Source organism: Thunnus albacares, chromosome 17 (genome assembly GCF_914725855.1).
Source record: "Thunnus albacares chromosome 17, fThuAlb1.1, whole genome shotgun sequence".
Classification (NCBI taxonomy): Eukaryota; Metazoa; Chordata; class Actinopteri; order Scombriformes; family Scombridae; genus Thunnus; species Thunnus albacares.
The window spans coordinates 13,810,006-13,830,624 of record NC_058122.1 but is presented as its reverse complement, the minus strand read 5'-3'; the positions used below and the strand labels follow the sequence as shown (position 1 = coordinate 13,830,624).

The 20,619-nt window shown below is 42.0% G+C and overlaps 2 protein-coding genes across 2 annotated transcripts; one reads left to right on the top strand and one right to left on the bottom strand.

The window, feature by feature from the left end:
- Positions 1 to 352: 352 nt before the first annotated feature.
- On the bottom strand, positions 353 to 3,192 carry zgc:161969 (uncharacterized protein LOC569044 homolog). Its single transcript, XM_044331006.1, has 2 exons — positions 2,845 to 3,192; positions 353 to 2,533 (listed from the first exon to the last, which is right to left on the bottom strand). Exons 1-2 carry the CDS (start codon positions 3,034 to 3,036, stop codon positions 821 to 823), a joined length of 1,905 nt encoding a protein of 634 aa, XP_044186941.1. The 5' UTR covers positions 3,037 to 3,192; the 3' UTR covers positions 353 to 820.
- A 2,477-nt stretch (positions 3,193 to 5,669) lies between these two features.
- Positions 5,670 to 19,977, top strand: LOC122967179 (voltage-dependent calcium channel gamma-4 subunit-like). The gene is made up of 4 exons (XM_044331686.1): positions 5,670 to 6,238; positions 14,334 to 14,417; positions 16,506 to 16,646; positions 17,091 to 19,977. The coding sequence occupies exons 1-4, from the start codon at positions 6,016 to 6,018 to the stop codon at positions 17,615 to 17,617; spliced, it is 975 nt and encodes a 324-aa protein (XP_044187621.1). The 5' UTR covers positions 5,670 to 6,015; the 3' UTR covers positions 17,618 to 19,977.
- Positions 19,978 to 20,619: the final 642 nt, after the last annotated feature.

Genomic DNA, 20,619 nt, shown 5'->3' with positions numbered 1-20,619 from the left:
GGGAGCTAGATAGAGCCTGTGTGTGAGTGTGTGTTTGCGTTCTCTGACAGCCTCCTGTTGGTCTCCAGGCAGCTGTCTGACAAGACGAAAGCTCTTAAGTGACATCTGGGCACATGGCAAGGAATGCACTTGGGACTGTGCAGCACTGGAATTTTGCTGTTTGTATGCTGTGTGTTTCCTTCACACACAAACACAGGCTTCTTTGAAACTATCATCAGAATCTGTTGATGCAGTCGGGGCTGCATGCAAATAACGTGGCCTATCCCATCTTGTCGCTAACCTAATTAATTCTGATTTCCAATTGTTTTGGGGGGTTTTTTTTGTGGAAAAAGGCAAAAACACATACAAAAAGCTCTTTCCTTGTCTCTTTATATATTATATAAAACATACAGACAGGAGATGCATTCTCATTCGACAGCTGTAGAAAAAACAAACTAGCTTAACTGAAAGACAAAAATCAATTCAGTTGAACCCTGTGGCTACTTCAAATCACAATACACAGATAGAAAGATGCTTTTGTCAGTGTTTTCCGTCCATGATTGTCAATTAGGTATTTTCATATACAAGTAGGCCATTCTGCAGTAGGAGATATATGCTATGCCTATCAAAACAGGAAAAAAAAGGATTATTAGAAAACAGATCTGGCTAAATTGTCTGAAATGAGACATTAATCCGGGTTTTTTTCTGTGATGATTTTAAGTTTTAGCACAACATGGTTTGATTCTGCATCAATCAAAAGGCTGAGAGAGATAGAGAGAGATAGAGAGAGATAGAGAGAGAGAGAGAGAGAGAGAGAGAGAGAGAGTCACCGGCAATGTATTCACACAGTGACCAAAGAGCAAATGTTGCTGTTGTATCTCAAAAGCTGAATGCGTTCGAAGTAGTCGTCAGTCAGAAAGTTTCTCTGTGAGGTGACCAGGTTGCCTTTCTGACTGAAGAGACGCTGGACGGGGGCCGTTGAGGGCAGGGTGGTGTTGTATTTTAGGAAAAGCTGCTTCACTCTGGGGAAGTCCTGAAGGCACTCTAGGCTCTTCCCCGGTCCTTCAATGTACTTGCGGATCTCCTCCATCGCTCCCCGTTGCTGAATCTGAGTGGCCGGCTTCACGGGCCCGTAACTGAAGAAGTCATCCTCGGATTCGATGGTTGACAAATTCCGACTGGTGTTCGCCTCGGTTACGTTGCAGGGATCCACCTGTGATGCCTCTGTAGCCAGCAGGGAGCACATCTCCTCTCTTTCAGAAGCAGCCATCCACCACAGGCGGAATTGAGGAGTTGTTGCCGTTGCAAACTTTGCTTCCGTGCTGGCGAACAGCTCCTGGAACCGTACATCAATAGCCATAACAATGGCATTGATGACATCGCCGAAGTAGTTTGCAGCATCTTTCTGCTCATTTAGCTTGTTCTTCAGACTGAGTACTGTTGGGATGACCAGACCCAAGTAACATTTCTGCTCTGCTTGGAAAAGTTCAAGTGCGAAAGCGAGCGGGTGGAATACAGCCACGTATTCTTTTAGGAAGGCCATCTCCTCTGGCTGCAGACGTGGGACCTCCAGGCGGGCACACAGCTCCGTCAACTCCCGCTCACTGAGAGAGACGATCTTCTGCACAGCACAGTACTCCACATTCCAGCGTATGACGGCAGGGACGACCAGTGCCATCTTTCCTATCTCCTCTGCTGCATCCATACCAACTTGAAGATGGTGGCATTTGCTCCATATGGCATACACTTTAGCCATCGTACTGTAATGCAGCTGGCACATGGGCCCCTGTGACACAGCCTGCCAAAAGTCTTCAGTAACAATCTGCTCCAGGGTGTGTGATGCACAGCGCTGTACGGTGGGCAGAAACAAGAGCATGTCCTGTTCCGGCTCACCCTCGAGGACGGCGCTCACGTTCTCGTAAAACCCGATGTCATCGTCACTCTCTTGGCTGTCCACCGCAAACTCCTTGAACACGCTGACAAAGGGGCTGCCGTTGTCAGTGACGGTGGTCTGAACTTTACTTTCGATATTGTACGCCACATGGATGTCATGTATTCTCCCCGCAATGGTGTCATACGTGATCCTGCCCTGCAGGCGCGCAAACCCCAGAGCAGCAGATTTCCTCTCCAAAGAATCTGTGTCAATCCAGTGACAGGTCATCCCAAAGAAGCTTCTGTTGTTGGCTGTCCAGATGTCAGCCGTGGTGCACACGTACTGGACGTTGCTGAGTTTTGCCATCAGCTCTTCCCGCATCCTGGAGAAACCCTGGTCCACCTTTGTAAACAAGGTCACCCTGTCCATGGACTTTAGCCCTTCAGTTAAGCCGGCAATCAGCTTCCTGAATCCAGGTTGCTCCAGCACATAAAAAGACTGGCAATCTTCCACAATGAAGTTAAAGATATGGTCATCTATCTTGCTTTGGGTCATGCATTTGGAGATGATTTCCGCTTTAAGCTTTTTGAGCTGGCAGTGCCTGCTCTCCTCGCCATTGTGTTCTTCCTTCCTCCGTCCCCTCTTGGCATCAGGCCTGGCATCACAGCCCAAATGTGTTCTCTGAAAGACAGAACAAGGTTTCATGTTAGTTGTTGGAGGCGTGCCATTTATATGTGTGGACTTTTCATCACTTTACAAACTTCAGCTGCAGTGAAAACCCTTCAAAATAACACTCGTGCAAAATAAAATGGTTGTTTTTCTCCAGGAAAGTTGAAAACAAAGACCATGAGCGACACGAGTTGGTAATCAGCATGCGGCTACAATGTAACGTTATTAATCACGAGTGCAGCTATTCATTCATTGACCCTTTCAAACATTAACCTGACGGTTGCGGGGAAATGTTACATGCACATTACTGTTTTGTAACTTACGTCTAAATGCTTCTTTAGGTTTGATGTTGAGGTCTTCGACGTGGAGAGCAGATTAACCCTCGGCAGACACAGATTACACTGGACGATGATATTTTTTCCTTGATCTGCCTTGTACGTGAAATGGTGGCGATAACGCCAAGTATGCATGGCCGATTTGGTCTCGCCACTGGTTTCATTTTGATCCACATCCATGTCGGACGCAATCTCTGCTGTTATTTAACGTCTTGAAATATAATAAAAGTATCGTAATCCGATTTAGTAATCGCGATTACACGTAAAGTAACGATGGCAGTAGAGAAATCCTCATGAAAAAGGGGCAGGCCTTTGTTCAGCTGTTACCTAGAAAATGAACAAGGAGCGGACATATACGTCACTGTCTATCGGGACGCAGGCGTACTTACAGTGGCAACGTACACGAGAGCAGGCACAGCGCAGCACTACGCAGGCGCCTCACGCACATGGACTACTACGTCGAGGTGTCACAGTCTGCTCCTTTAGTTTTTGCTCGCATTCATCGTAGTACTTTTACCAGAATTTCCTTTTCCTCCAGCCAGCGTTGCAGGCGAGTTGGAGCCACCATCAGGGCAGCGGAAGGAAATATATCACAGCGTTTTTAATTGATGCATTTTATCAAAAGCATCCACTTAGTCATAAGTTTATGGAGAAAACATCAATGAGCATCTTAATAGCAATTCCTACAGAAAGTAGTCATACAAAGAAAAAAATAATCACCATTACTATTACAGAAAACTGTACACACTCTGAAACAGTTTTTTCCCATTACTTTATTTATAGAAAGAATCACTTACAACACGTGTGACAATAATATAATAACAGAAAATAATTAGATATTATAATGAAATAAAGATAAAATAAAGGACTTCACTTTCAGTTAAATGATACTATGTGCAGCAGGCCCAGTATTTGTATTTGTATCTGTATTTGTTGAGGCAGCAAAATTATTTGTATTTGCATTCGAACAAAAGTGGAAAGAGGCTTTAAAATCCTGTTTTTGTTTTTCATACACTTTTGCTGGTATTTGACATGCTTTTTTTCTTCCCAAAAACAAATATTTTTTGAAATATTTGTATGAAACAAATATTTGTAAAAAAAAAAAAACAAACAAAAACAACAAAAAAACCAAAAACAAAGAAAAAAACCCACTATTTGTGCTTTGCCCAATAATGTATTTGTAGCCTATTCGGGCACAGCCCTAGTTGATACACACACAGTTAATTCAGCATTTTAATATCTGATGCCATCATTTTACAGACTAATGAATTGACATCTCTATGTAAATTACTATAATTATTCTAAAATTTAAATATTTGAAGTACATTACAGATTATATCCTAATGGCGTTCATTCATTCATCAGGCAGCATGTGGGAACTGGACTCTAAAGAGGTATTTACTTTCATATAGGAAAACAACAGAGACAGCTCCATCAGACATGCAAACACATTTGAAGAACTGTCCTAACCTCAAATTTCCCTATTCCTTCCTGCTCAGACTTTCATAACACACATTTTATGACATTTTATTCGTAACAATCATAGGCCTATACTGAACCCCCCTGTGAACATTACTTTTTAATCAAGATTTGCACCATAGCTTTTGAGAGAGTAGTGGCAGTTGAGGGCAGTTGAACTGAGTTGAAATGAGGCCATTTGTATCTCAAAGTCTCAATTTGTTGAAATATGTTATCTGTGAGTTATTTCTATAAATGCAACCCATTAAGAATAAGTTGACAAGGAAAAGTCAATTAGTCCCCCTCTAAGATGAGTTGCAGGGAAAATAAATGTACTGGCTGGAGTTGTTTTTTCTCAAACACGAGGCACCTTGCCAGTCGAAGCTAAGCAGCGTAGTTTGAAAACTTTCCATCTGGCTCAGAGATGTATTAAATATGTCTTTAATCTGGCGTTCACATGGCCATTAATGTGTGTGTGTTTTTTTGCATGTGTAATAAACTAATTTATCTGCTGCATGATTAAACTTCAGGAGCAGGGGAGGGAAGAGTTTGTGTGAGTGTGGCTGAGGAACAGAGATGGAGATTTTCTTATTCACATGTTTCATTTATTTTTTTTACGAATATTTTTTTTTCATTTTTTCCCCTCAAAATTTAAACATCACAGTATTTTATGTATGTTATCTTCTTGTTTCATATAGTAATGAAACATTGTCGTTCATGCCACTTTCATTTGCTTGAAATTTACCTGACATTGAAGTAGCAACAAGTACCTGTATTTGCACATCTCTCTCTCTCTGTCTCTCTCTCTCTCTGTCTCTCTCTCTCTCTCTCTCTCTCTCTCTTTTATAGTCAGCATGCTCTCCTGTGACAGTCTTGAGACATCAGATGAACCTGAGTGATTTACAGTATGCACGCACTCACCAAACATCTAATTGTTTTTTTAATGATCTTTTCCACCGGGCATTGGTTGTTTGGTGTCAGTGCACCACAAAGAAACACCGGTGTGTCAAAGCCTGTAATTATTTCTCCCTCCTAACCGCCTTCTCACTCTTGTGACAGCAGACTTTGAGTTTGGTAATATTCATAGCTTTTGACTTCAGCAGAGAGAGAAACAGCTTGTTTAGCGAAATCATATTTCACCCAAAGATTCCTGTTTTAAATGCGTGAGTGGTCCAATTGTAATTTGTAATGTCACGGAGTTTTGTTTTTTTTCTTTTCCTTGCTTTTCTGCACATCTCCTCCATTGGTTAGATTTGGTGAGGGTGGGGTCTCACTTAACAACCATTGACGTAGTCCTTTTTAAATGGGTTTTAATAGAGACGCAGTCTATGTGAGAACAGAGAAAAGTGTTTTGAGACAAAGATAAAGGAGGGAAAAACAGAAGGATGAAGTGGTGAGGAGGTTTGGAGTTTTCTGGATTGGTACGCGATATTGCTGTGCTGCGCGCTTTAAATCTGTGTGGAGCCTCTGGAGTGGGCACAACTGGTGTCCTCTCATATTCACAGAAGCAATCAGTTGCTTTTGAGCATCAGGTGAGCATTTCAGCCCTACTTCTTCTTTCTCTTGGCTACACACTCCTCTTTCAGCAGAGGAGCAGAAAGAGTGAACGCACCTCAACAATATGACCGAAGGATCCGCGCCTTGACGCGCCCCGGTGCGTGCATGTTGGACCGGTGAGAGTGTGGACTAGTATGAAGCGCCATGGCTTGGTGTGACCGCGGGGTTCAAACGCTGCTGGCCACCGTGGGGGCTTTCGCTGCCTTCAGCCTGATGACCATCGCCATCGGCACGGACTACTGGCTCTATTCGCGGGCGTACATCTGCAACGGCACCAATGCCACCACAGACGAGACCCAGTCGCAGCCCAAAACCAAGAAGGGCGATCTCACCCACTCCGGGCTGTGGAGAATCTGCTGTATTGAAGGTAAGCCCGCTCCAAGTCTAGTCTCACTTTGGGGGGGCTCTATACGCATGGAAGCTGTCAACATGTGTCGTGCTCTGACAAGCTGAAACTCACATTGTACTGCTCTATGTTATTTCCGTACGAGAAATAGTTTAAATTATGTCTTTTGTCCGCGGAGGAGTCTTTTGTTTCTCAGTGCGCACAGTCATCTGAGCGCACAAAAGTACGCACTCCCTTTACGCACACCTTATGTCTGTAGGATATCTGAAGATGGAGACACACGAGAAGAATGATGATATAGGTGAACCAAGGTTATAGGTCAGATGGACAAAGTGTAGATGCACAAAGACACGGATTTTAACACCACAGATCTGCTGAAGTAGCAAATGAACGCGAAACAAACGAGCAGTGTCCCGCTACGCGCTCAACTCAAGCTGTCTGCCAACTGTTACATCGTCTTGTTCAAGCACAGGCCCACACAATAAATTCGGCTGTGTTATAGTCTGCAAAAGATTGCGATGCCAAACCGACGCGTCTGAGCCCATTCACTTTTAAGCCGGTCGCTGCCAGCAAATGCGCGCGCTATTAGTCTACTTTCATTCATGTCTTCATTGTATCCGATGCTGTTGCTTGGCAACATCCCTGAAATTGCTATGGAAACATGCCCGGTGATTTAAAAATAGATGACTCTGAGTTCACGTCATGTCCAAGCGAAATAGCAAAATTATTTGTCATTATAGGAAATGTGGCAAACATCCATTATTTCATCTTTTCATCCCTTTGGAAAGTGTTTTTACGCATTTTGATGTTTGAAAAGGAGGTGCGCTTGCAGTGACGTCTTGTTTCAGATGCAGACAGACACCCATTCATTGACCAACCTTCCTTCCGGCCATCCCTTGACTTCTCGCCTCAGCTATCACTGAGTGAGTCGATGAGACTGGATGGATTTGTTCATGTCACAATCGTCTGTCATGACGCAGTGACTGGTACAAGCAGGTTTGCAAATAAAAATGTCCTGCTGCACCAAAACTCACAAAATGCATCTCTAAATGCACTGCTGGCAACCTTAAACAAACTGTCGAAAAACTGAATTAATGCCACCTGCATGAGTAGACACATTTTAAAGGAGCCTGTAATTTGAACCAATAAATCAAACTGTTGTTTTAAAGGGCATTTTTCCTTTAAGAAGGACTTTGTCCACAGTGACAGGCAAGCACTTCAGAGATAGCTAATGTATCTACAAGAGGAAGTGTCAACCCTAAACACAGCACATTGTGTTCCAGCGGCAGGTACAGAGGAGCTGCTACGAAACGTGACACACAGCCTTGTTGTCATCTCTGGAGCAAAAATAAAATGAAATGCTGTAAATATAGTTGTGTTGTGGGACGGAAAAAAAGATCAGAAAGATTATTTTTGCTCTTTTATGTGTTTTCCTTGAACTGTATTGTAATTTGTGTGGATACAGTAAGATTTTGTATAGATGCCAAGACATGTATTTATCTATCAAAAGGTAACTGAATCTTTTTTGTTTCTTCTTCTCTAAAACCAGCAGAAAATTTTACAGTATGACACCCCAAAAAGAAAAAAAAAAGAAAACTTACCTAGGCACTGGATACTTGTTATTGCCTGTCAAACCTGTTTTGGTGGTGCATCAGCTTCTTTTCAGTGTCTGTAGTCCATTCTGTGGATTAGTGAGCTTGTTTCATTCACATTTTGCAGACTTGACATCAGTTGAGCTCAGAGCTCGCATATAGGGAGAGATTTAGCTGTCATCAGTGATTAAACTGTCTCTGGGTTAGTCCTGCGGTGAAGACCAACACTTTAGACACATGTGAAGAACATCCTGGTGTGTTATGACACTCGCAATTTACTGAGAGTCATGCTCGGCTGGGCACCTGTCTGGGATGTGGACAGACTCACGGTCTGCATTATGTCCTCTAATACCCTAAGAAATGATGACAAATTACAAATGCCAGCCAACAATTATGTCAAGCATGATTTCCCATCGGTGCTTTGAAGTAAATAATGAAAGCGGATTAATGACAGACTGGATTGATGTTGATGAGGCTGGGGACAAAGACTGGCTCTGTGCAGTGAGACTTCTTTTTTGAAAACATAATTTGCACAAACAAAGGAAAGCCTATCATATCAGTCTCTCCAGCGCTAATAGTTTCACTTCTGTGCCTCTGCCTAAAACGACAAGCTGCTGGACGGTGGCTCTGTTGTCATGGAGACTCATAAGTATAGAGGAGAAGACAAGGAAGGGAGACTCACACCCCCCCCCCACCCTCCCCCCATCCCTCCTCTCCTCAAACACACACACACACACACACCCCTCTGGTCATTGTGACAAACACACTGGGTTATTGACGGGGACGGCTCTGTGTGCATCACAGCTACTGGGGAAAACATCAACGCGTTTGACTGAGCAGATTGCAGCGACAACATGTCTTTCTCTCAGCGACGACACACTGCTGTAACACACATTGTGCTGTTCAACCCCTTCCGAACCCTGTGATGAAGGTGTTTTCTCGTTGCCCTGTTCCTTCAACAAGCTTTACCTCTTCTCCAGCAGACCTGTGTGACATTTAAGTTGCAGGCAGGAATATATTGCATGATGCTACTTTACAGTGAGGTCAGCACTACTCTCATGTATAGAGTCCTTTGCATTTCTCAATAGCTGGTTTGATTTTTTTATCCTTCCCTGTTTTTTTTCCCCCCACATGAATATTGTGAGGCCAGGGTAGCACCCACGAGTGCACCGAATGGGGCTAATTTGCATCACAATCGGCAATGCATCAGAGGCTGTTGCTTCCGTGTGGCTCCAGTACATAAATCCAACTCTGAGAATGAGAAAGAACCTAATGAATAATCTAATTAGCAGGTACATATTTACAGTAAACACCCTAACGGAGGAAGGCAGATGTTTTTGTGAGGGGACAGCAGTGTCATTTGTACACAGACAATTAGCGCAGGGTTTGGTTTATGTGGGGAGGGGGTCACTTTGCCATCCCCACCATGCTCCATAAGTCAGTAATTAAAACGCAACAACTGAGAAGCCATGCAGGGGCACTAATTAGCCAACAGGCCCCATCTTCCACTTCTGTCATTCCGTCCTCCTCTCTTCCGCCTGATGTGCACTCTCTCTTTTCAACTCTTTAAAGGTTTAACTCTTCCATTCGCATCATTATTTTTATCTGTCCTATGGCTTTCTCTTCTGCTATTCTACTTTTTTAATGAACCTCTGTCACCCTCACTTAAAAAACTCACACCAAACCCTTTTCAATTTTGGATGCATTTAATTTCTCTTCTCTTCTCTTCTCTTCTCTTCTCTTCTCTTCTCTTCTCTTCTCTTCTCTTCTCTTCTCTTCTCTTCTCTTCTCTTCTCTTCTCTTCCCTTCCCTTCTCTTCTACTTTTTTCATCCCTGTCAGACAATCTTTAGCTCTAAATTGAGGTCAACATAATGCAGACAAGGAAATATGCCATTTTTTTGCTGACATAATTCAAAGACTAATTCATTATCTTGGACTTTGTCAGTTCAGGAGTTGGTGGGAAAGGTGGGATGAACACCTGGATTACTGTACTACCTGATAAATCTGAAAGGACAGGGAAAGGAAAAGAAGTCAAAATCAAACAATATATTTTAGTGCATTTACATATGACAGGGACTTGTAATAGCAATTTTATAATATACACAAACAAGACTTTAAAGCAAAAGAATGAGAAGAATCTAATTCTAATACATATATTTTTAAGTGACACGTTGTTTTAAGACATGTGGTTTCAAACACAAAGAAAATATACAATATAAAAGATGTAAAAGAACACCTACATGTTACACTTAATCTTTCATTTATATTCTCTTTCAAAGCAGAAAATCTTAAGATCATATATGTACAGTACCTATCAAAAGTTTAGACACACCTTCCCATTCATTTTCTGAGTCATTTTCAATAGGCTATATATGGAGATGGATCTCAGTTTTCCTCCAAAAACATGGACACACATGCACAGTCTACCCCAAGCAGAGCTGTCTTTGAAGAAATTGCTGCCTGGTGACAATTTAATTAACCAACTGTCAGTCATATCAACACTGAATCACTGATGTCTTCACCAAATTACTTTTCTTTTATCCTCACTTAGACTGAAAGTGGAGGGGTTTGTTTGATTACACAGATGCTTTTATATTGCACCCCGGCATCCCCTGCCTCGATAGTAATAAATGTATGTATTGTTAAGTAAGTGTGAGTTGTGCGTGCATGTCTGCATTTTATATCAAGCCCCAGTAACAGTGTTCTGTCTGTTTACAGCTTTATAAAACCCAATCATCCCACCTGCTATAAACCACAGAGCGCTCTCCCTCGTCAGTGTTCACGCTATCTGTCGCAGAAAGCAACAAGAAGAAAAGCAAAGCAAGTTGTTTCTACTCCTGTTTGCTGTAAATCTGTTATGTGGAGCCAGTAGCAATACTGAAAGAATATCACCCACCAGAGGCCTCACAGTTCTAGTGAAATACAATATTAACGTCACTTTTGATTACTTTATTCATCAATCTATTTTCAGAGCTATTGAAGTGTGAAAACGCAGAAGTAGAGGCATATATCACATGTAGCTCATTGTCATGATATACTGTACTCCTGGAGACACCAGGAGGTGAGCGAGTGTTGGATTTGATGAGACAATGCTATTGGTGTATTCCACTGAGGCCGCTCCCTTATTGGCTGAGCTACGTTAATTCAAAATAATGACAACGTGCATCATCCTGTTGCCACTGGCACCACAGCTGTGACAGCTGCTTCCACCGCAATGTGTATTTGTGTGTGTATGTTTGCATGTACATGTGTCTGTGTGCTTACGTCTGTCCATTTGGGATCGCAGTCATGTATTGTTAAGCGGTGACAGATCTGCGAAGGGGAAGCCAGGGAAGCGCCGTCTCTTGTTTCAAAATACGATGAAGATGTCAAAAGGATTCTTGTAAATTGTATATGTAAATGAGCTTATTAAAGACTAACAGGGGTTGCCATGGAAAAGAGGAGGAGATGCTCAGCATGGGGCTTTGCAACTCCAGTCAGGCCCGGGGAACCCATTATTTCCCATATAATGTGTTTACTGTGTAAGATTAATTTCCAATTTGTCACAGCACACATCACCTTGTAATAGGCAACTGAATTTATAAAATATAAGTCTGTCTGATCAACCTTTTGTCCCTGTCTGATTCTCTACTTGTCCTTTCAGTTTCACAGTTGTTACATTGCACAGCTGTCCTCCAACCTTTATTGCTCGATCCACGTTTTGCCCTTTAACGCTCTCTCTGTACCTTTCCTGATTTCTCTTTCCCCCGTTTAACGTGGCCTCCTATCTTTTCTCATCTCCGTCGATCCTCTGCTCTCCGTACTTTTGTTATTTCATTTCCTTGTACCTTCCTCCCTTGTTTAATCTCTACTTCCTCCCTCATCCTTCCCTCCCAAGCTAGTCAGTATTCAGACTTTATTTCATTTCATGAAGGGTCCATCTGACAGCCAGCGCGCACACACACACACACATGCACACACACACAAACTAAACGTAGACATTGAGCTGATAACTGTCACTCATAAATCCAGGGCCTCGAGGCCTCCGCCTATAATCCGATTCCCAATCAGTTGCAATATTGTCTTCAATTTCTTCCATCCACCACACACACAAACACACAGCCACACACAGCTACACACACACACACAAACACACACACACACAGACAAGACAGAGGCGTCAGACAGGCTGGAGTTGCTGGGGTCTGCGCTGGAATAGAGAATGAAGAATATCATGCGATCAAAATTAATAGTAGTGTTCTGGGTTCGCAGTGAAAGGTGTGTTTTTGTGTGCTGTTTTGAAATGGTGTAAAAGCAGTCTGACATTTCTGTTTAGTAGAAAACACACACACACACACTAACAAATATGTGCGGGTGCTGCAGCATGATTTGGTGTTTACACGGCAATTAACAGGGCAGCAAAGGTGTTTGTATTTTTGTTATCTAAGCTGTTCTTAATCTAACCACGTGAGCCAGCTGTGTTTTTTCCACAAGGCACGAAGTCTCACATTGTGGCTTAAAATAGTTCAGAGCCCTTTTTTTTTCCATCAGTGACTAGACACAGAAACTTGTGCTCCATTTCCAACGACTGATTTGACACTAATTAATTTGATGTCCTTTATTAAGAAGCAGACCCAGTTAATGGAAGCTAGCCTGCCCTTAAAAGATGTGCCACAGACAATAATGGTGGTGTGGCTCACCCTTGGACACCTGGGAAATGGAGTTGACAGGTGTCTGTCTGTCGTCAGCACAGTCGGTTAATAGGAGGGTTGACTTCCGTATGGTATAGGTCAGCTCTAATCTTTGCTGCCTGTTGGGCGATAAGGGATGAAGACAGGACATTATATTTTTGATGTGGGATAAGTGAAAGTCTTCTATGCATACATGGATAGGAAAAGCTCAATTGAGGTTCAGCCGATGCAAAGACTGCGAGATATGCAAGCGCACACACAATGTAAACAAAATCACTGATATGCTCATGTAAAAGTATGCAAATGAAGCCACAGCCCAGCCTACCTTTAATATAGTGGCGTGCAGCATGACTCACTCACAGCTCAAATGGTGAATGAATAGCCAAAGAGCTCCCAGCATTACCACCGCTGCACTGTGCACATCCATTAACCCCACCCCCAACCCCTTTTCTCTCCAGACAAGGTGTTGTTTATACTCCTGCTCAATTACAGCTAGAGGCTTCTCTCAGCTGTAACCTCTCTCTGTCCCCCTCTCACTCTTTCTCTAACCCTCCACTCCATTCTCCTGTTCTAGTTCACCAAGGCATTAAAAGCTTCCAGCACATGGGCTTTTGTTGCTAAAATAGGCTTCTTGTTCCTCCCAGCACTCAGCCATTCACCTGTGCTGGACGTGCGCCAGATCCTATCAAATCCCCCCTCCTTCACCCCCCCCTTCCGGCAATGCAATCTTAATCACACCACCGTATAGCGTATGCACTGATCCTTGAAACACAAACTACCCCTCCTTACATTGGTTATTCTTTCTTCAGTATGTGTGCACTGAGGTGTGGTCTTTAGTTTGGGGGATTCACGGTGGACCCAGGGAGCTGTCAACTATAACAGCAATGCTTGTCTGAATCCCCAATGTGCTTTATATCAAAGGTCAAAATCTCATTTGCTGCTGGAAGTAAAATCCATGGAGAAGGTAATGAGTTAATCTTAGAAAATATGTACGTTTTGTGTGCTATATGTACAAATCCAGTTTAATCCATCCAACAAAAGCTATAAGTAAGAGAGTCTATTTAAAACACAGAAAAAATAAGAAAGTTTTAGAATGAAGTATCTTTAAAAAAACAGGAAAAGCTCTTACAATCTGTGAGTCTTTTCTCATATAAAATAGCATGAATAAAATTGGCTTGACCATGGTATTCATTCAACAGTTGACCAAATAAATCTGAGTGGAAGTTATGTTAAAGAATAAGTTTGGCATTTTGGGAAAAACGTTTTACTTTCTTGCTGAGAATTAGATGAAAAGATCGATACCACTCATGTGTCTGGGTGTGACATCAACTAAGCGAATGACTGTATTTCCCAAAATGTTGAACTATTCCATTGAATTATTCAGGAAGGCAGTATGTCCCCCTATTATATACTGCTGCTGCTGTCTCTTCTTTACCAAGAAGCCGCACTGTTAAGACATGAAAAATAACCAGAGGTCGTCTGGGAAGTGACTTTCCACTCCACTCTGTTTTATCTGAGACAAGAGCACAGGAAGGTCTTACTCCAGAGGACACAGTTTAACAAAAACAGGTCAGTGGATAGGGAGCAACTGTGGCTCTGACTCCAGCACCCGCTCAACCTTCAGCCAGCTGAAACCAACTGGAGTTTGATAAATTCACATCAAAAGTGTAACCCCAGGCTTTGAATAAATCCACTTTAACTTGCCTCAAAAGCAGATTAATACATATCTTCTTGATCCTATTTGTTGTCCAAACAGTCCTCATTTCTTAAACATCACTTATATCAGATTATAACAGCACTTCGATGTGTGCAGTGAGCCATAAATCATGAGTTTCTCTGTCTTTGTCTTGCAGGTATCAATCAAGACAGCTGTTACAGAATCAACCATTTCCCTGATGACAATGACTACGACACAGACAGCTCTGAATACTTGCTGCGTAAGTTCTCCCCACACATATCTTTTTGTCTGGCGTTCTTAAAACTGACTGTAAGTTATTTTGAAAGGCGAGCAGGAAGTCCAGCCATCTTCAACTAGGCAATACTCATTTATACATAAATTAATAAAATGCAGAACAAAGATATAAAGCTAACAGAGATATGTGACAGCTTTCAGAGAGACAGGCTTTAAATACATTCAAGGCTGGATTACAAGAAATGTCAGACTGTGATCACACTACCATGTTTTTATCTTTTTTCCTATTTTTTCTGTTTGGATTTTTGACATTTCAGACACTCATAATTACTGAGGTCCTAGTCTTGGAGATGATTTTAAAGCAGTTATAGCCTTGCCTAACCTAAGTGCAAGGTAAAGCCAGTTCTCTATATTGTCAGTGGTTGGTTGTCATACTTGAATGTAATGTTTCTTACTTAAGACTCAGTATAGTCCACTCTCACAAAAGATAACTTGACTTTACACTGTGTTTACTGGCATGGAGGTCCAACATAGAAAGGGCTCTTTTTTCACTAAAATGCGTCTTTAAAAAGGCGAGAAAATCTGCAAAAAACAGGAACACAAAAATCTGGATGAAAATAAGATTCTAGAAATGCTGTACCATCTGCAGTGTAAATGCCCCCTAGTTTATTGTTTTTTATTTCTTAATTACTTTGAGAGATGTTGGTGTAGGATCAGCAGCTTGTTTGCATTTTCCCCTCATTTCTCTTTCCTTTTCCAATTAAGCGAAGCATATTCTGAACTGTGCTCAACTCAAAGAGGAACTTGTTTACTCTAAACTGTGGTGAGGAGTCTTCTTGCAGCAGAAAACAGAGCAACTTTTGGCTACGTGGGGATAGACAGTAAATCCCTTGTTAAAACCAGTTTACATCAATCTGCTCCTCTAAAGAACTTAATGTATTTTTCTATGAAAACTGGTTAAAAGACGAAATTGACCAGGCTTACACATAGATTGTGATTCATTTGATATAAAAATGGGGTATTCAATCAGCAAAGGACCTTCATTTAAGGCACTGCCAATTCAGTATGTGCTTAATATATGGAGACTTATCAGACTTTGGACAAAGTCCAAACTCCATTAGTCAGACTAAATAAAAGGACAGCTTAATAAAAGACTTCACAGTTGAATGGGATCATCCGTCCTTGGAAACTTGAAAAATGGCACAGTGATTAATTTGTGGGGAGGTGATAGTCAGTGAGAGCTCTTGCTACATCCCACAGCTGATTAGCAAAGCTTTGTCACAACAAGGCTCTAAAGTATACATGATAATGGAGTTCTCAAAAGTGGATGGGAGAGGAGGTGGGATTGGATAGATGAAGCCTCAACAGGGCAATGAAAATGCCAATTATTTAAAAGGGCAGATTTTTTAAAATACATTTTATTTAAAAAATGTCTTGTAAATGATTGTATTTCAGTGTCTGTAAATTGCTTGTAATTGCTTTGATCTATTGATAGTTTGATTGATTTATTCTTTTGCATTAATCTCTCCAACTTGTCCTTTTATTGTACAATCAAATATTAAGTATAATCAATATTTTTATTATAACAATGTGTTAAATGACAATGCATAATAAGAGAGATGTTGCTTCTAGTAAACCTACAGGGAATTATTACCAGTCTGCAGCTCCCCTCGGCTTTACTGAGCTTTATTGTGAGTTTCAGCTCATTGTTTAGCTGTCCGCCCCATGACTTTACTGTGTCGGTTCACTCTCACTGCTCTCATACAATTGTTTTTGGCTCTAAAACCCCCTGTACACTACATGCTCAACACCAAACAGCAGACACAGTTAGCGACTAGCGACATAGTCAAATGCTTGACTATGTTCACCAGCATTCAAGAGAATGAATATTGGTCGTCCGTGCACCAGGTGGACAGAAATATGACTCCATGAGTGACAATGTTGCTCCGTAACCGCCGGATGTGTAAATAAGCAACCGTTTCCGTTGCCTCCAAGTGGGGCAGTCAGGGCAGAAAGTTAGTTACTGCAAGTTTTATGAATTCCATTAAACTATTTGCTGTGACTTAGTAGTTAATTAGGTCTTTGTCATGTCCTCCCTCCTCTGTCTCTACAGGTATAGTTCGTGCCTCCAGTGTGTTCCCCATCCTCAGTACCATCCTGCTGATGCTCGGCGGGCTGTGTGTAGGGGTGGACCGAGTCTACAACAAGACAAACAATGTCCTCCTCAGTGCAGGCATTCTCTTTGTAGCTGCAGGTGAGTCGGAGGATTACACTGTCAGCCGTGAATCCCAGCTTGGAGCGATGATGTCAGGGCTGGGTCCCATAATGAAGAAAGGCAGCTTAAAGTGGCACCTGTGGTCACATATTGTACTTCATCAGTGGTGCAATCATAAAGATGAACTCCATTCTCCACCGAAGATGGTCAGGGTCTCCTTCATCACACATCTCACACACGAATATTGAGGACACATGTCATTAAGGGCCTCAGTAGTGATGAGAGTCCTGTAATCATTGGCTGACAAACACCTTCACACAGTTTTCATGGATGTCCTGATTGAAAGTGGTAAAGTCATGAATGATTGATCCTTGCTGGCTTTTCCTTCACCTTTTTACTCATCCTTTTATGCTATTTCCCTCCCTCCATCTCTTTCTTTTTTTCATGTTTCATTTTTCTGTCTTTCTTTTTCTCATTCATCAGGTCTGAGCAACATAATTGGCATCATTGTCTACATCTCCAGCAATGCAGGAGACCCCAGTGATAAACGTGACGATGACAAGAAGTACACTTACTCCTACGGCTGGTCGTTCTACTTTGGCGCCCTTTCCTTCATTGTGGCCGAAACTGTGGCCGTCCTCACAATCAACATCTACATTGAGAAAAACAAGGAAGTCCGCTGGAGGGCGCGGCGCGAGTTTATCCGTTCACTCTCTTCCTCTTCCCCATATTCGAGAATACCGAGTTTCCGCTACCGCCGGCGGACGTCGCACGCCAGCTCTCATTCTACGGAGGCTTCAAGGGAGAACTCACCTGTGGTTGGACTGAAGAGGGCAACATCTTCTAGTGGGCCCCTGGATGAGCTGTCCATGTACGCCCTGGCGAGGGACAGTGTGACAGAGAACACGTACAGCCCCGAACACGAGGCAGCTGCTGAGTTCCTCCAGGTCCATAACTGTTTCCCCAATGATTTAAAGGATGGGGTAAATCGCAGAACCACACCGGTGTGAGCGGCATGTGAATGGGCTCAAGGTTAATCCTGGAAGTGGATAAACGGGAAAATGATGAAAAAACCAGTGGGCAGACCTGTTGGAGCCTGCGTGCTTGTGATAGTCTGCCATCTTTTCAAAGGCACAGTTTTCAAAGAGAGACTGTCCTTTTTGGAAATAACCAGGAGACGAAAGGACAGTCAGCCGAACAGAAGACGAGCCAATTAACAGAACCATCATGAGTTCCTTTCTCATGTATCTGCTTTTAGAGATCATCAAAGCAGAATAGAGTAACCATTGTCTGTGCTGTAGCCAAATCAGTGTTATCGTTCAGCTGCGTCGAAATGCTTAAATTACCAGTGTGTTGATCATAACCCTTGTTTGGGTAATGGTCACTACACACGTTGAGGTGTGCCAATCAGCATTATACTACCTGTAAATGATATAACAAGGTGCTAAATGATATGTACTCTTTGACTTGAAAGTGTTCCATTTGTGTGTGAAGTTGCTATAAAGTGTGGACCTCTCTCCAAAGTTTTTATTGTGTCCTCATAACTACTGTGGTCTTGCCTTATACTCTAATCATAGATTTGAAAGAGATGACTCTCTCCCAGCACTGCCCTTTGGAATAATGTATGGCCTTTGAAACAAACTTAAATGACGAATATTTTTGCTTTTTGATGAGAGCAGGCTTTGTGAGTCTGTCTTTACAAAATGATTGACTCGCCGAGTTGCAACATATTGAATGTTTGATATTTTAGCAGATTGTACATGTCAACCATTGAATCCCCCCAAATATGAAAGATATGAAAGGTTTTGTCTTCTTTTTTGTCTCTTCCTTACTGACGTTTGTCATTTGGAACAAAATGTCCGTTTTGTCAGTGGAACACCTCTGTTCAATGGCCCCTTTTATTCACTTCCATATCAGTCTGCCATCCTTCCATCCCCCCCTCCCCTGATGGATGTGACATTGTGTATGTGCCTGTCACAAAAGAAGAACAGCTGACAAAAAGGGGGTGCCCAGAACTGCGAAAAGGCACAGGTCAGGACTTCCTTTTGCTCTGAATGGAGCCCTGGCATCCAGAGTGTTTAATGGATAAGGATCAGAGCCAGGCAGTCTGTCTGTCACACCGCCTGTGAGTCCATCTGGCCGTCTATTTCCCCCTCCTGTGTCGAACAGAGACCCCAGACAGTGGCAGAGGGAGCTGTCTGCAACCGCGTCCCTGAAGACTCTAATGTGTGTGTATGGCCATCCTGCACATCCATCACTGCTCTTTCTTTCAGTTCTCTCAGGAAATACTGTGTTGTGGCAGGCTTTACACTTTTGAGGTCCTCTCCATGCTTTGTGGCAGCAATGGACCAGTGATAAAGATAGACCTGGTGAAAATGAAGAAAAGAAAAAAATGCCATTACTGTATTGGTAGGTACTGTAGAAAATGTTGTGAGTGTTTGCTTGAGCTTTCTCTAAGAACCAGTTGGGGTGGGCTTTTTTCTCAGTCTTAGGGCTATTCAGCTGGTTCTGGTTTGGCAAACGAGCTCACTCAACCACAGAATAGTATTTGATTGTATTTAGTGTGTTTGACATTCCTTTAGCGATACCACATATATCCAGCTGAGCCCATGTAATATAAAGCCATCAGTATGATCCATTCGGATTGTAGATCTTACACTTTTATATCACAGTGTGGGGAAAAAAAATCCAAATGTGTTTGTTTGTAATGTAAAGTTGTATATAAAAGTACACTAAAAAAAAAACACCACAAGAAATACACATTTAAAGACATGTACAGATGATTCAAAGCATTATTTTACTGAACAATGTCTCAAATACTGATGCAGCTTGTTGAATAATGGCTTGAAGCAATCTGGCATCGATCATACAATTAAATTTACCATTTTATATTCCGGTTAACAATCACTGGTTTTGCTGTTATCAGTAAAAAAAGAAGATAACCTACTGAATATTCTGTTTTGTAAGGTGAAGTACAGTAAGTACATTAGGAGAAGATATGTGTATACAGCAGCTGTACTTTACTGTATGTGCTTTTATTTATTTATGGCTTACTGTTGTGGTGAAATAAGCACATTTTCTTTTTTCAAGGAATTAATAATAAAGCTTTGAGTATGGAGGTTCAGCGGAGCACGTGCTAATCTGATGAGAATAAAAAATCACAGGGAAAGAAACTAAGGCACTCTTGTCTTCTTGTATCAAAAAACATGAACTCATTTTCCGAGACGCCTTCACCAGAAATTGAAGAAACCAACTGGAAGGTACTTTGTTTTTTTGATATTGGATAGTAGGGTGCCTTTGTTTTATTTTTTTTCTCCTGATTTTATTGTTCCATTCTAATAAGCAATTGTTTTCCTTATTGTCACTCTTTAGTTACTACCAAAAACATACTGTACATAGACCAATAAACTAAATCAGGGTCACATTGTTGTGCTTTAGTGGTGATTTCTTTAAAAAAATATCAACATATTCACCCCAGGAAAAATGTAACAGGACTACCCTCCATCAAAGGAATACAGACCAGTTAATGTATAGACTGTATGTCAAATGATTACAGTGGAGGAATAATCTCAGCGGAGCTTGTTTTCCATTGAAGACCTTTGATTGTAATGTTTCATTCAGATTTCTGGGACTGACCTTCTCCGAGTCCTGAATGCCTCTTCAGTTCAGACGCACAAGACTGAATCACTGTCATCTCATGATGAATGAGCCACTTCAGCCTTGGAGCCTCCACATTGTTTGGCAGAGAAATAAATCAGTCAGCATCACGCTAATGGCAGCGCTCTTAGATCAAAATGTTAAAAAGCCGTCACTCTCCCTCAGAGAGATGCCACCTGACCGAACGAAGCCATTTTTTATCTCAGCAGTCGCCCGACTGATTCAGTCAGTGAGCAGAGCAAACTCTTCTTTTCTTAATGTGTTTCTGTGAATCATATGAATCAATTACTTTTTTTTCTTCAGAGTTATGCTCTGCAAAGGTTTGATCACATGCAGCTATGAACCTGCATGGAAA